The sequence below is a fragment of the Parasteatoda tepidariorum genome, chromosome 3 (assembly GCF_043381705.1).
Source record: "Parasteatoda tepidariorum isolate YZ-2023 chromosome 3, CAS_Ptep_4.0, whole genome shotgun sequence".
In the NCBI taxonomy this organism is placed as follows: domain Eukaryota; kingdom Metazoa; phylum Arthropoda; class Arachnida; order Araneae; family Theridiidae; genus Parasteatoda; species Parasteatoda tepidariorum.
In genome coordinates, this window is record NC_092206.1 from 44,795,873 (window position 1) to 44,810,797 (window position 14,925).

At 28.4% G+C, this 14,925-nt stretch overlaps 1 protein-coding gene across 1 annotated transcript in view; it reads right to left on the minus strand.

The window, feature by feature from the left end:
• LOC107439542 (acetylcholine receptor subunit alpha-like 1) overlaps window positions 1–14,925 on the minus strand; it is a 118,407-nt gene that overhangs the window by 22,454 nt on the left and 81,028 nt on the right. Inside the window, exons 2-4 of the mRNA XM_043050920.2 lie at window positions 9,477–9,521; window positions 8,140–8,249; window positions 1,293–1,473 (exon numbers count right to left, since the gene is read on the minus strand). Of these exons, the coding sequence (XP_042906854.1) occupies window positions 1,293–1,473; window positions 8,140–8,249; window positions 9,477–9,521 (336 nt within the window). The remainder of the gene's footprint in view (window positions 1–1,292; window positions 1,474–8,139; window positions 8,250–9,476; window positions 9,522–14,925) is intronic.

The window sequence follows — 14,925 nt, forward strand, 5'->3', positions numbered from 1 at the left end:
GGGTAGCCTTGTAAGGATTACCAAACGATGAAAAACCAGTGAAGGAACAAGTGTTCCTTTACTGTTTTTTTTTCTGAGTTAATGAAAATAAAATATAAACTTTAATTTTCATGCACCGTTAGTGATGTTCCGCATCAAAAGTATGTTAAAAATACGAAAAACAACTTCTAACCAGTGAGGGAATAGGCATGTTCCCAGTGGATGAACAGTATGTGTTAATATATTGACACTTTAATTTCAATTCATGATTACAAAAAAAAGTTAACATTTTCCAAGTATTTATATGTTATAATTTCAAGAATAGGCTTGTTTTTAAATATTTTTATGGCTTATAAATTCATAAAGGGTATTAAAAAATAACCAAAATTAAGTGTTCCTTTACTTGGTGTTCACTCACTGGTAAGAGCTGTTCCTTCACTTGGTCTTCTTACTACTTGTTATTTGAACCTCCAAAACTTTAAAACAATATTATGTAAGTTCTCTACAATTTTTTTACATAATTTGCAATTAGTAACAAATATGTTGACACTGTCATTTAACTAAAATTACGAATTTTGAAATTAATATGGTTTTTTAGAAGGCAAGCGAAGCTTAACTGTTCCTTCACTGGTTAATTTACCCTACCAAAACTTTATAAGACATTGATATTATATAGTATGTGAAAGTTTTTTATATTACACATTACCTTCATTTTATAAATATTTAAACACATGGAAGATTTTTCATAGAAGAAAAACATACATAAATAAAAATCCACTCAAAAATAAATTTAAAGCAAAGAAAGTCTGCTGAGATTACAGTCTAAATTTTATAAAAACAAAAAAAAACACTTCCTTGTAAATGCTTTTGAGAGTTTAGAAACGTTTTAAGAAAAGGAAAAAAAAACAAGACTGAGTGAAATATGCCATTATAAAAAAGGTTAGGAGCACATTTTTCGTTCAAGAAATCTATTTCTTATAACGGCTAACCAAATATTCCTTCAACTACATATAAAAGCTGAGATTCCAAAGTTATGCTTACATACTACTAATCTCCGGAGACATAGAGAAAAATCAATAAGATATCTAAGTAATAGGAAAGAAGTACGTTATTACGGATCAATGCCCATGAGATGAAAATTCCCGGGGAAAGGAAGATTTCGAGAGGAAAAAAAATTGCATTATGCTCCTTCCAGCTAGATCATAATCAAGTAACTAAATACAATCTCTAGTATATTATTTGCTAAACTAGTAGTATCCTTTAGTGAGGAAGTGCTAATCAGTGTTTGGACCTAAATGAATCATGGCAGTTACCGTGTATCCGTCGTATGTCCAGGATCCAAACTTCATAAAGCATGTTTGCTCGTCGAATGGGAAATATTCGACGTCCATGAGGCAAGAGCTCTTGTAGATGGCTGGAGGCTTCCAATATACCATCCCGTCAGAGTGGAGAATCGCTTTGGTCATAATTGTCACTTCGTAGTTTCCATCTGCACTGGAATCAAAAGGAAATGTTGTTATAAATATGGTGTTTATCTTATATCCCATAGTTTTGTTTGTACTTACAGTGCAAATTCAGTTACACCTTTGTTTCCCCCCCACACACACACATTTATCGAAATTTAGTTTTTTCAACAAATGTCGACCTTTTTTATATCATGGTACTTGAGATACAGAGCTTAATGTTATACAAAGCATTACTCTAATGAATGTATTGCTTTGTGTGAGTTATGCTGTCCTCTGTTTTATAACAAACTATAAGCTAGATGTATAATATTTTTAGGTAAAATAGACTTGCATGAACATAAAAATGAGTTTAATTTTATTTTCCAGTTAATGTACTTGGATCACTATTCAAATAAAACCAACCTTCAATTGCAAAAATATCACGGGTGTTATCACAGCCGTTTTCAGAAACAACAACAAAAAAAAAACTTAGTTTGAGTGCATTTAATTCGAATCAAAGCTTTTATTTTGTAGTATATGCACTCCCTTTCTCAAAAGAACTGACTGGTTTCTTAAAATAATAAATATTTTTTGCCCTGAAGAATGTTGAGAAGAAATTTAAAATCTGTAATTATACATGCAGTAAAATTTAAATGTTTTAATTTTTTATATTAAAACTTAAAGGCATTATTCTTAAAATAGCTATTTTTTTCCATTCGTTTTACCTAAAACTCCTTTATAAGCTTGCAAAGGTAATAAATTTTTTTTATTTAAATTTGAAAGCTCCTTAGTGCATAAAATAGCTTGCTTCCTCCGATAAAATTTCAATAAAATAAGTTTTGAAAAAGTTTCAAACGCTTAAAAAACATTTTGCAAATTGTTTTTTTTCTTTTTTGTTTCATAACTCTTTTAGAACCATAACACATGAAGAAAAGCTGATAGAAGGCTTCAAATTACTTAGTTTTAAAACTAGTTAACTTTTAAACTCAGTTTTGTTTCATTAGATTTAAAAGATTATTTCAAAGTTAACATTTTCATTGTATGGAGTCAAATAAGATGTATTATAATATTATTTATATATTAATAAAACTTTAAGTTTTTATTTACATGATATGCATTTTTGAGATGATACTATTATTTTCATATTTTGTAAGCTTTGAAAGTAATTCATACAATAAATCAGAATAAATAATAAATTCCATAGATTCCAAGCCGGCAGATATTTAAAACATTTAAAATTTTAAACTTATTATTCTTCCTAAGGAATTGATTGAAGCATTTCGAAAATTCTTCTTAGCTAATGAGTTTACTATTAATTTCAATCTGACTATTTGGAATTTATGATTCGAAACACTAAGTATTTGCCTCATAATAAATTTTCCCTTCTAAAGGCACAAGTTTATTTACAAAAATAACGTTTATAAAATTATAACATTAATATAATTACAAAGTGAAGAGAAGAAAGCAAAGCACAATGAACTTACTAAAATAGCACACAAGTCATAAGCAAACCTAACCAACATTAAGGCCGAAGAATACTTTGCGGCTATTAGTTCTCACGGTTTTCTTGAATCCAAAAGTTCAAAAATGTGATCTTAACCATATGCTTTTCCAGAAACGGGTGTTCCAATTTCAGCGGCACTAATTCAAAATTCTCAACTCAATATTGAATTGAACACTGATATACTTAATGCTATTGTTGCCAAATGTTGCAGTTAATCGCTATAAACCTACCAAATTTAATCATCATAATTGTGTAAAACTTATTAAAATTTAAGAAGTGAGAACTTTGTGAAAAACTATATAAACATCAGAGAATGATTGCAGCATGTATAGTCTTAGAACAATAATTTAGCAAAGAAGGAACTTATGGCATAGATTAAAGAATTATCGAGAAAAATTTGTACCAAGGCATTTATTTACTGTATAGGTTGCTATTTAACACCAGGAAAGATGTTCCGTAATCACTTCCTTTAATATGCAGTTTTAGAATGCTGGTAGAAATTGAAACAATAAAGAACTATGTATTAGGGCTCTATATTGTTATTTGAGTGAGAAAAAAGATCAACACGGTAGATGACAGATTATGAAGATCATTATAAAGGTCAATGTGACCAAAGATAATATAAAAATCATCAAAAATCTGCTTTTAGAAGAACTCTTAAAGGCTGTTTTAAGTGCATGAAAACACCATTTATGTTATCCAAAAACAGATTGAATTGATTTTGATTAACTTAACACTTCTTATGCCCCAAAATTCAGATTCGTCTTATTTTGATAATATTTATGTCCTTTTCTCACTCAAATGGGTTGGTTTTAATGGTTAAATTTTTTTAGAAATTTGTTATGTCAGCCCTTCATACATAAACTAAAGCTTTTTTAAAATACATAATTTAGAAAGTGATCGCTACTGGTTTCTATGAGAAATAATTAGTAAACGATAAATAAAAATTAAGCATCTTAGCTGAAATTCTTCTATTATAAATTTCTAAATTACTTATAGCATGCATGTTTCAGTATGTGTTTCTTCTTATGAAAACTGACAGCATGCACAAACGCTGTTACTGTTGTAAATGTCAAAGTATCCCAATGTTAAAGGCGTACAATGAAACACATTTTGAGAAATGGAATGATCGAAATATCTTTGCATATCTCTTTACATTCTAGAACATGGGTTCCTTATTTCAAGCATCCTTTTTCATACTTGAAATTAAACTTTCACAAAATGAAACCATTGTTGTATTGTATTTGCTTACCACGGAATAAAGCATCAAAATCACCATTTTCATTCAGTTTTTTGATAAAATAATTTCACTTTATGTCAAGAAAAGTAATGCCTCCCAATTTTTTCCCCTCAAATACAGTTCATGTGATCGATTTTCTTAAAAGCTCTTGAAAGGAATAAGGAAAATAGTTTTTTAGAGTTTGTCTTTAAGACAGATTGTCGTTTCATGTTATGGGACGTTTTACTTCGATTGAAGGACATTTTACGTTCATAAATGCTGAGTGTCTTTTTTATAAATATTTTAAGAAAATGTTACAGCAGTGTATTTAAGGTTGGTGCTGTTTAAACTTCTTTCGGAGAAGCATTTTATTTAATGGCCTTTTGGATTAGAGTGAAAAAAAATCGCTATCTTAAAAGCAAATGAAATTCTATTATTTTTATAAAAACAATGGAATGTTTATAAAACCAAATCATGCTGCATACAATGTTTATATTATAAATGGGTGAAAGTTATTTTTTATCTTTAACTGATATAGTTGTTTTTTATGTTTAACTTAAAATAAAAATACACTGTAAAAATTACGGATCAAATTGCTGTAAAAAGCACCGTCATTCTGGGTGTCGGTACTTCTTACTGTAAAATTCATTTTTATCAGTACAATCAGTGAAAATAGTATCTGATATCCCGTAATTTTTTCAGTAATAATTACAGTAAAATTTCTGAATTACTCTTATTAAATAAATATCACTGTAAACATTGCGGTACAATATTTAACGATAAAAATGGATTTATAGTAAAATGGATTTTACGGATGATGCACCCAAATCTTTAGTACTTTAAACCGTAATTTAATCTGGAATTTTTCACAGTGACGGAGAAAGCGTCAGTTAAAATCATATTCTTACAAAAACAAATATTTCGAGAATACGCTACAAATAAAAGTATCTGCACAAATATTGGTGTTTTGATTTCATAATATTGTTGTCACTTTTTACTTAGCATGTTTATTTCGTATCCCATTTTTGTGATATTTTGTCAGTTCTCCATCCTCTTTGCATACCATTGTCGTTGCGAGACTTTTTCTCATCGAAATTTGAGCAAGCTTCAAGACATTTTAAATGAGTGATATTTTGGTCACTTAATACTGTCTGCATGGTTTTTTGCTCGAACAAACTTCATTAATAAAATGCTTGCTACGATTAAATCAGAAACGACAGGAATCCGGACTAACTAAACAATTCGTTTAAACAAGTTTTAAGAGAAATACAAATTACAGTGTATATTTTTCAGTAGGGGAGAGTGGGGTCAATTGTAACAGGGTACGATTGTAACAGAGCAAAATTTTTCGAGTGTCGGGTTCTAGATTTGGTTCCTAGGTGGCGCACAAGGTGTATTTAATAAATCTACATGTACACAACCATTTTTAACACAACCTGGCAACCATTTTTATGTACTTTTGAAAGAGTTACATCACAAAAGATATTTTCACGCTACGTAAGTACTTTCTTTGGTATTAGAATATTATATTGCGACAAAGTAATTTTGTTTAAACAAATAAAAACTATTAACCGAATATGTAAGTGGGCACCTTAATTAACATTTCAAAAAAAAAGATTAGTTTTGTTAATTAACTAGCATTGTTTTTAACAAATGAAGCTGAAATGGCGTCTTGGGGACGATTGTAACAATAAGTAAAGGGACGATTGTAACAGCTGAAAATAAATAATCTTATGCTTACAAACCATTATTTAACTTTTTAAGAACCACCGGTTGTTTCCTATATCATTTAAATTACGTTGCATGTGCATTATTTTATTTGTCACCTTTCACAGCATAAATAAAAAATTTTAACCCCTTAAAGTTAAAAGCTTAACCCTTTAGGTCTCTGCTCATTATTATTTTTACTCCTAAAATATCACTACTATTTTGATCAATAAAAAAATATATCACAACTATGATAATATGTATAATTAACTATGTTTTAGTTGAATTTATGAACTGTTACAATTGACCCCGTAAGTGGGGACAATTGTAACAAGTGCACGACTGTCAAAAATTGTTAATAACTAATATAATAACATTTAAAATAAGGTTTTTTTTTTTTCTAGTAGAGGATAGTCTACTTTACTCGTCTGTCAATTAATACTAATAATATATTGGATTTTTTGTTAGTTAAAAATAGTTAAGTAAAAAATGTTACAATTGACCCCACTCTCCCCTACTGTTTTTTAATTATCACTTATGAAAATGCTTCAAATTATAAATTATTATGAATCTAAAACAATTTCATGCTAGTCTTATTTAAGACAAAACTGGGCTTTATCTTATTCCAAGAAACAAAATCTCCTCCCTTCGTTTCTCTTTCGCTTTAATGACATGGTTTGTGTCACATTAGCATGTCGACTTCAATGTTATGTTCGGGGTAGGTCTCATTAGAATGCCTCAACACGAAATTTTCATGGTTTCTAAACTTGAAGCTATTTGGTGTCCAGAAATCTTTAATGCAAAGCATTGGAGACAGAAACATTAGAAACTCGAGTCAAAAGATTCGAATAATGGAGAAACTTGCCATTAAAGAGAAATTTAGTTTTTTTGTGTATCTTTTCATTCTTGATAAATTGAATTTAAACACGAAACGGGTAAATATACATTATTCTTATAATTCGTAGACTTTTTTAAAGAATTAACTGCACCAAAAATTAAAAATGGAATATGCTTTTAAAATTATTCAAAATATTAAAAAAAATTTTTTTTTATTCGTTCTTAAATAGCGGAACATTTAAAGTAACGTATTAAATTGAAAAAAAATGTGTTATTTAAAAATTTGAAGTGCATCACTTTTATTTCTGTTTTCTGCATTTTGAATACTTTCTAGAATTTAAAATGCTCAAATCAATAAGAATGTTACCAGCCACGGAGAAAAATGTTCTATTAAAGTTAGCGTACTGCATGGTAATGATATTTCGGGGGAAAAAATCATACTTCTGGTAAATAAAAACGAAATATACAGTATTTAAACCATTCATTAGGTAATTTTTCCGTTCATATGCTGTTTACTGAAAATTCTGGTTTTAAAATATATATAGTTTTTTCTTATCATGCAAATAATAAAAGATACAAAACTGAAAAGTAAATTATACCAAATAACTGATTTTTATGCCATACTATACGGTATCATGATGAAATCAGCAAGTTTTGCCACAATTACCAAATTTCATCACCTATTTTAAAACCATTATATATTGTTTAATTTATAAAAATCATCACCAATGCTCTTCCAAAAAAATTACTATCTTTTTGGTGTTACTAGAGAGCCAGAAGCACGATAAGTTCGACCATATTTTGGTAGTTTTGACATTATTGCAATTCTCGATGTATCATATGAAAGCCCAAGTATACCTAATACTTACCTTCAGATCAGATTAGATTAGGATCAGATTAAATTCGGATCAGATTATTTTAAATTCAAATTATGTTAGTTAGATCTATTTAATTACCTTTTCTTTGAGTGAACTCAGAACTTGCAATGAAAATAAATACATCATACTTCAACCTCAATATCTTACTCCATTTTATCTTAGTTTGGATTTTAAAAAGGAATAAAATAGTGTTTACTAAAGCTTAAAGTATAAATTACTGCGGTCTAAAATATTCGCTATTTTAAATCTTTTTTTTTCTTTCTGCATGAGCAGTCAGTACAGTGAGAGAGCAGTTCTTCAATTACATGATCACTTTAGAAATCTTAAATTCGAAAGGGATGAAGAGGATGAATTTTTAATTAATTCTAATTTGATTTTCAATAGCCTTCTATCCTGAGATAATTATTGAGATACTCTGATTATAGATATCTGTTCTATGTTTTTCTATCATAAGAAAAACATGTCTTAAGAGTCATGTTTTTCTTATATGGATGTTTTCCAATCGCAGGATAATTTTCTCTTAATTTAAGTTTTATTATTTTCTGTCTGAAATGTAGTTGTGTTTCTTACTTGTTGTAGAGTACGATGTCTGGCAGCCATATTAATTCAGCTGGTACATGTAGTTTCGTTACACCGCCATAATCATCTGGATCCCACCTCATTTTATAATCATTCCATTCCTAAAATTAAAAATGACATCTCGTATTAAGCAAGCAAATATTAAGGTATAGATGATAAATTTATCTGGAGGATAAATTTACTACTGCTCAGATGATAAGTTTTATTATTATACAACAGGCTTTATTACATAATGTTTATATTTAGCACACAAGGCAGGAAAAGTTTTGAAATATCATAATGTTTGTTTTATTTTCTGACTAACTTAAAATATATTAATAATGAATGTATTGAAAATTATAAAATTTATTCCTTATATCTAGTGATTATTACTACTATATAATTAAACTTTTTAATTCAAATTTTCAAAAAAAAGCTATTTCAAATTTATTTCTTCGACAAATGTCATAGTCTTATGACAGAGAATATATTTTTTTAAATAAAAGTAAGATAAGAAGAAAATCTTTTCAAAATATATTATTTTCAACTTTTATTTTTAGCAATGAGAAAAATTTTTTACTTCAAAAATAAATACTAAATGCAGATAAATATGCATATTACTTTCACGAGTATTAAATGCATAAAGGTGTACACAAACAATTTGGTTTGGACGAAATTTGAAATATAAATAGTATGAAACATTCGAAGTTTGCCCAATCATTGTATAGAATGCCTAGGGATCCTATATTAGCTATCGAAGCAAAATTCAAAGTATGAAATATGAAAACGAATATATAGTTTGACTAGTCTTTCTTATTTGTCATTCTATAAGATATTCAGGAAATGTATGAATTATTAATCATTTTATACTTCCTCAACCAATTTTAGATATTTTGTAAAAAGATTTCTTACATTTACGATGACATTTATATATAATTTGAAAGTGAGTTTTACTTATTTCTTAATTATATATTTATTTGCAAAAAAGTTATCAAACAAACCATATATTTCTATTTTCAACTTTTTTTTCTTAAAGAATAAAAAGTCAAAAGCTTTTTTTAACGAATTTAAATGCTTAATACAAATAAGTAAGAAGCAAATCCAATCTTTAACTTTAGCTGCATGCAATTTATGTTGTTTCAAATGATCTATCAAATATAAACTGTCTCTTAATGGCAATTAGCTCATGAATATAATATTATAGAAAATATATTAGAGCAATGAACTTATATTCGCATAGACTTAGATATTTACTTCTATAATAATAGGAAATAAGCTATCATGAATAAAAAAGACGATTGTTTTGTATGCTAAAATAAAATATCATAAGAATAAGAAAATTATTTTACCTGTTCTACCCAAACATTTGTCGTCATAATTTGATTTTTGAGATTCTGAAAATGAAAATAAAAAAGGGATTAGAATACAATATTTTTTTTCAAATTATTGAGCATGCTTATTGTGAAATAATACACATAAAATGCTGATTACTGTGATTTGCTTTACTTTTGAGATCATTTGATTTAAGTTCTTCAATAATTTTCATTGTGCAATTTCATGTGCAATAAAACAAACATATATTTATAAATCATACTAAATTTGCGAATATAGTACTAGAGTAGAGTAGTATAGTTACTAGAAAATAAGTTGTAAAGGATATTTCAGGTTCATCAAATTATCGTCACTCTTTTCAATAAATAGAATAAAAAATTAACAGCTTATATTAATCTATATATTAAGAAGAAACTGAATTTACAAGCATAATAATTCTAATAGAAAACAAACTCTAAAGGATATTTATAGTTCATCAATTTATCATTGCTCTTTTCAATAATATTTCAGCAAACAAATTAAAAATATAATACTAAACATTAATAATTATGCTAAGAAAATAAATATACAAGTATATTAACTATACTAGAAAAAAACTGTTAACGATACTTTAAGTTAATCAAATTATCGTTAATCGCTTCATCGCTCTCTTAGTGAGATGATTTAAAATTTAACCAATGCATATCAGTTACTATGTTAAGAAAGATACAAATTTACAAGTGTATTAATTTTATCGGAAAACAAATTATAAACGATATTTAAAATTCATGAAATTAACATTGCACTTTTAAATGATATTTCAGGAAACTGATTAAAAATTTATCATTAATTATCATATTAAGAAATTAAATATGCAAGCATTATAATTTTTCTAAGAAATAAACTGTAAAAGTTTTTTGAAGTTCCTCAAATTTTTTCGTTAATTTTTTCAATGACATTATAATGAACAGAATAAAAATTTAACATTATTTATTAATTACTCTTTTAATAAACTAAACTTACAAGTATAATAATTTTACTAAAAAACAAACCATAAATAACATTTTAAGATTATCAAAGTTTCGCTACTTTTTTCAATGATATTTCAGTTAACAATTTTATTAAAAATTTAATATATTTTATAAATTAAAAGTAATTTTAACAAACATGAATAAAAATCTTGCAAACTTGACATGAATAAAAATATTGTTAATTGAAATCTCTGGCAAGATGGTTAAAATTAAATTACAAATGCTGTTATATATTGTTAATTATTAAAGCTAACATTGGGTTCAAGTTTTGTGAATAATTTAAAAATTTTATCGATTTACTTTAACGCTTTCACGTAGATCATATGCAAATGTTTACTTCGAGCAAACTTTGCCTGTAAATGCTTTGAATCAGTAAAGAACTCATATGCAAAATCTGAGAAAACTGGAATTGTACACCATTGATATTCTTGCTGAGTATTTGGCTTTCTCCAGAACAAAGAATCCTGCGGCTATATGTCTAATACAACGATTAGTTCTTATTGACATAGTATTTTAGTGACTTCGTATTTCTATTTCTGTTTAGAAATTTAAATAAACTAATTTCATTTAGATTTTATGGTATTCTAAAATCTAAGTTTTGAATTCTTGAATAAAAGTTGCTTTCTTTTTATTCTACAGTTAAACTCAAGAATTCTACAGAAAAACTCTTTTGATCAGTAATATCATCAATATTTATTTTTCCAATTATGATTGTTATCAAGATTATATAATTGATAATAATGGTAGCTATACGAATGGTATTTTAAAAACTTTAAAATTTTCTTTTTCAAAATTGTTAAATGCATATAAAAAAAATGATTTTAGATTAGATTAATTTTCATACTTTTGTTGTAGTACTACAACTTCATACCCAAGAATGCTGATATTTTCCATTTTTCTTAAAGTTATTGTTTAAAAATGTGAGAGAATCTGCCCAATTTTTGGAGAAAAAAATACATAGAATGGCATGAGTTTGGAATTAATTTTTATGTGAATATTTTTTCTTTTTTGAATAAAAGAAGCAGATTAAAACACTTCAGAAAGTACAAACTAGTTTATAGCAATAGTTCGCTTTAGTTTCTAGTTTATAGCAATAGCTATTGCAATAAAAATAGATAACTGATTTTAATGTTTGTTATCATAAATAGCAATATAGATTTTGCCTATATTTTAAAAATTGTGCAAAATCAATAGACAAACTGTATTTAAAAATATATATACATATTTTGTTTGCTGACAAAAATGAAATTTGGGTGATTCATGCTGAGATAAAAAATAGAAGATAAAAAATTATTTATGACTTTTTATCAGCGTTTTTATTTTTAAATTATGTTTGAATTGTTCATTTAAATTATTTTGATTTAAAAATTATTTAAAAATGTAGTTAATTCTTTCAAATTTAATATTAAGAATCTAGTGCATGGTTCAATTTCTTTACAAAATAATTACCTAATTCAAATGAGTTATTTTTAATACATTTCATTCCTTTTCCCTATTCTTGTAATTGCTTATGTGGCAGTTTATTATTTAATGTTTTGATTCCGAAATCCGCTTAAAATTCTATAAACCTACTTGTAATTTCAGTATACTTTCAGAAATAGCTCATTGGACAAAAAATTAGTCATCCTAGCCCACAAGCACTGATAAATCGTTAGGTTTCCTTAGATGACACAGTAGTAAAATGGCGTGCTCAACAGCGTACCCACTGCCTCAACGTGATCAAAGGCAAATAGCCATCAGTGGGATAGTTTGTTTTAAGCGGAAGTCGCGTGTAAATATGGTTAAGTGTAAGGATGTGACCGAGTGGCAAAAAGGGGCAATTGTGTTTAGCCCTGATCGTGGTCATACGGTGAATGAAGATGCTGGATTTGTTGGAGTTTCGACGCGGACTGTTCAACGTGTTAACAAACTGTGGTGTAATACACGTTGTCACGAAAGACGACATCAGAATTGTAGCTGGAAAAAGATCCTGCTTGAAAGGGACCGGAGACGTGCTTCTCGACTTGTCAATCAAAATCGCTTCCAAACAAGACAGAAGTTGCTTCAGTTAGTGAATGAAGGTCCATCCCTACCTGTTAGGGAGAAACCATTGAGACGGGAGCTGCATGCAAAGAACATTTGGAGTCGAACACCTCCCAAGAGGCCATTGCTCACACAATCGCATAAAGCTTTGCAACTTCAGTGGGCTAGAAGTCACCGAACGTGGACAGCTGCTTGTCGGAATGTGATATGGTCTGACGAATCACGTTTTTGCCTTTATTCAAATGACGCACGTCGTCGAGTGCATGGAAGACCAGATGAAACATTTTATCCTGACTGTGTGCAAGGTTAGGTTCAAGACGGAGGTGGGTTTGTCATGTTTTGGGGGTGTTTTTCTTACTATGGCTTGAGTTCCCTCACTGAGGTGGCCACTGAATTGAACCAACATGCTTATTTGCACACTCTGAATGATCAGGTGTTGCATTTCAGTGAACATATTCATGAAGAGTATGCTGACGATACCCCTATTTTTTAAGATGACAACAGCATACATCATCGGGCTGGAAGAATATGCGACTGCTTTTATGAACACTCAGACACTCAATTACATCTCGACTGGCCTTCAAAATTTGTGGGATCAAATCCCCAGCTAGTGGCTTAAACTAGATATTCGACATACCTGCAAAACCTTGTGGACTCCCTTCCTAATCGAATCCAGGAGGTTATCAAATCCAGAGGTGATGTTACACGTTATTAAATTATGTTTTACATGATTTTTCTAATGGTGACTAATTTTTTGTCCGGTGTGCTTATAAGCAGTATTTCGTTATTTTCAAGAATAATTTCGTCACAAAATCAAGTGGTTTATGACGAAGCCTGAACTCTCAAATCTGTGAGGAAAATGTTTCCTTAACTCGAAACCATTATCGTATTGCATTGTGGGAAATCGTTAACTAGAATGACGAAATTAGAATAAAGATTAGATAATCAAAAATAAAGCTACGAATCACGCCGACTGGCTGCATGTTGTTCAGAGTCTGCCTTGTGCCAGGAAGAACCGAGGTTCAAACCCCGTTTTGGGCAAGGGTATAATTTATTTCTCTGCTCTAATTTTTTTAGGGTGACATTGATCAGATCCATCTATATACTGCCTAAGATAAAGAATTGTTTGAAAAATTATATACATTAGGCACTATGAGGTTTTCTTATTATTATTACTTTTCATTTATATTTTTTGGGGGGGAAATATAGAATAACGAAATATTTCTTTTATTTGACGAAACTTCTTTCCTGGAAGAAGTGACGATAGTTATGTCATCACTTTGACGAAATGCTTGCTCGGAGTACATACTAGGAAACAGTTTCCTCAAAAACCGAAAAAGTTTCCTTATATTTGAAGATGTATTTTTTACGGCGTGCTAAGAATTTAGTATATAATTACAATTCTTTACGGAATTAATGTTTAATTGAAACTTAATATTTTTAATAAAGGATTGGTAATAAGTTGGTTCTTTTTTCATGAAATTTTGAATATTCGCATCTAGGATATCAATTACTAAATAAGAGCGTTTTAAATATCTTGCGATCTTCGTAAACAGATTTATATAGATTATGCAAATTAGAAACGTAGATATTAACTAGCCATCTCTGAATCCCTATTGGCTTATCCTATTTCAATTTATAAAAATCCTTGTAATCCTGATTTTGAAAAAGGAATATTTACAATAAAAAAGTTTTAAAAAAATTATTTCGAAGCAACAACGGTTGTCTGATATTAATTCTTAAATATTTATTTACATTGCAATTTCGCACACAGAACAAAAGAAAATGTAACGGAAAAGAATAAATTAATAATAAAAGTACTTTAATGCTTGGTACAAGAAGTTTTAATATTTTACTGTAAAATAAAACAGTTATTTTAATGGTCCCTTTAAAAAACAACTAATGGTCAAGATGCATGTTATTTTTATTAGCAACCGTTGACCTTTAGCACCTGCTGGGCATCTATAAATAATGGGGTAGTCATTATTAAGTAAAAACATAGCAAAATTTACAAATAATTTATTTATTAATGAACAGATAAACTATTGGGTGACATAATGCATCTTCATCAACAGGATAAAATAGCTGGGGTGATAAAATTTGGTACAAATAAACATGTTATACCAAGTAGTGTTAATCTGTTAGTCTTCAGTATTTGACGTAATCTGTTGATTAGTATCATTCCAATTTTTAGCATTTCTGAAATATAGCCCTGTTGATGAAGGTGTACCATGTTGTACTATAACTGTCTAAGTTTTAATAAACAAATTGTTTGTAATTTTAACGTTGTCTTTACTTTCATCACAAATTATTAACTCGTTTCTTATTTATATGGGTCATTCTCACAAAAACAGTCATTTTCATGTCCCCAGTATATTTTATGTTTGTTTTACAACTTACGAAAAAAAATTTTCAGGGAAAGTGTCCTTCAGAA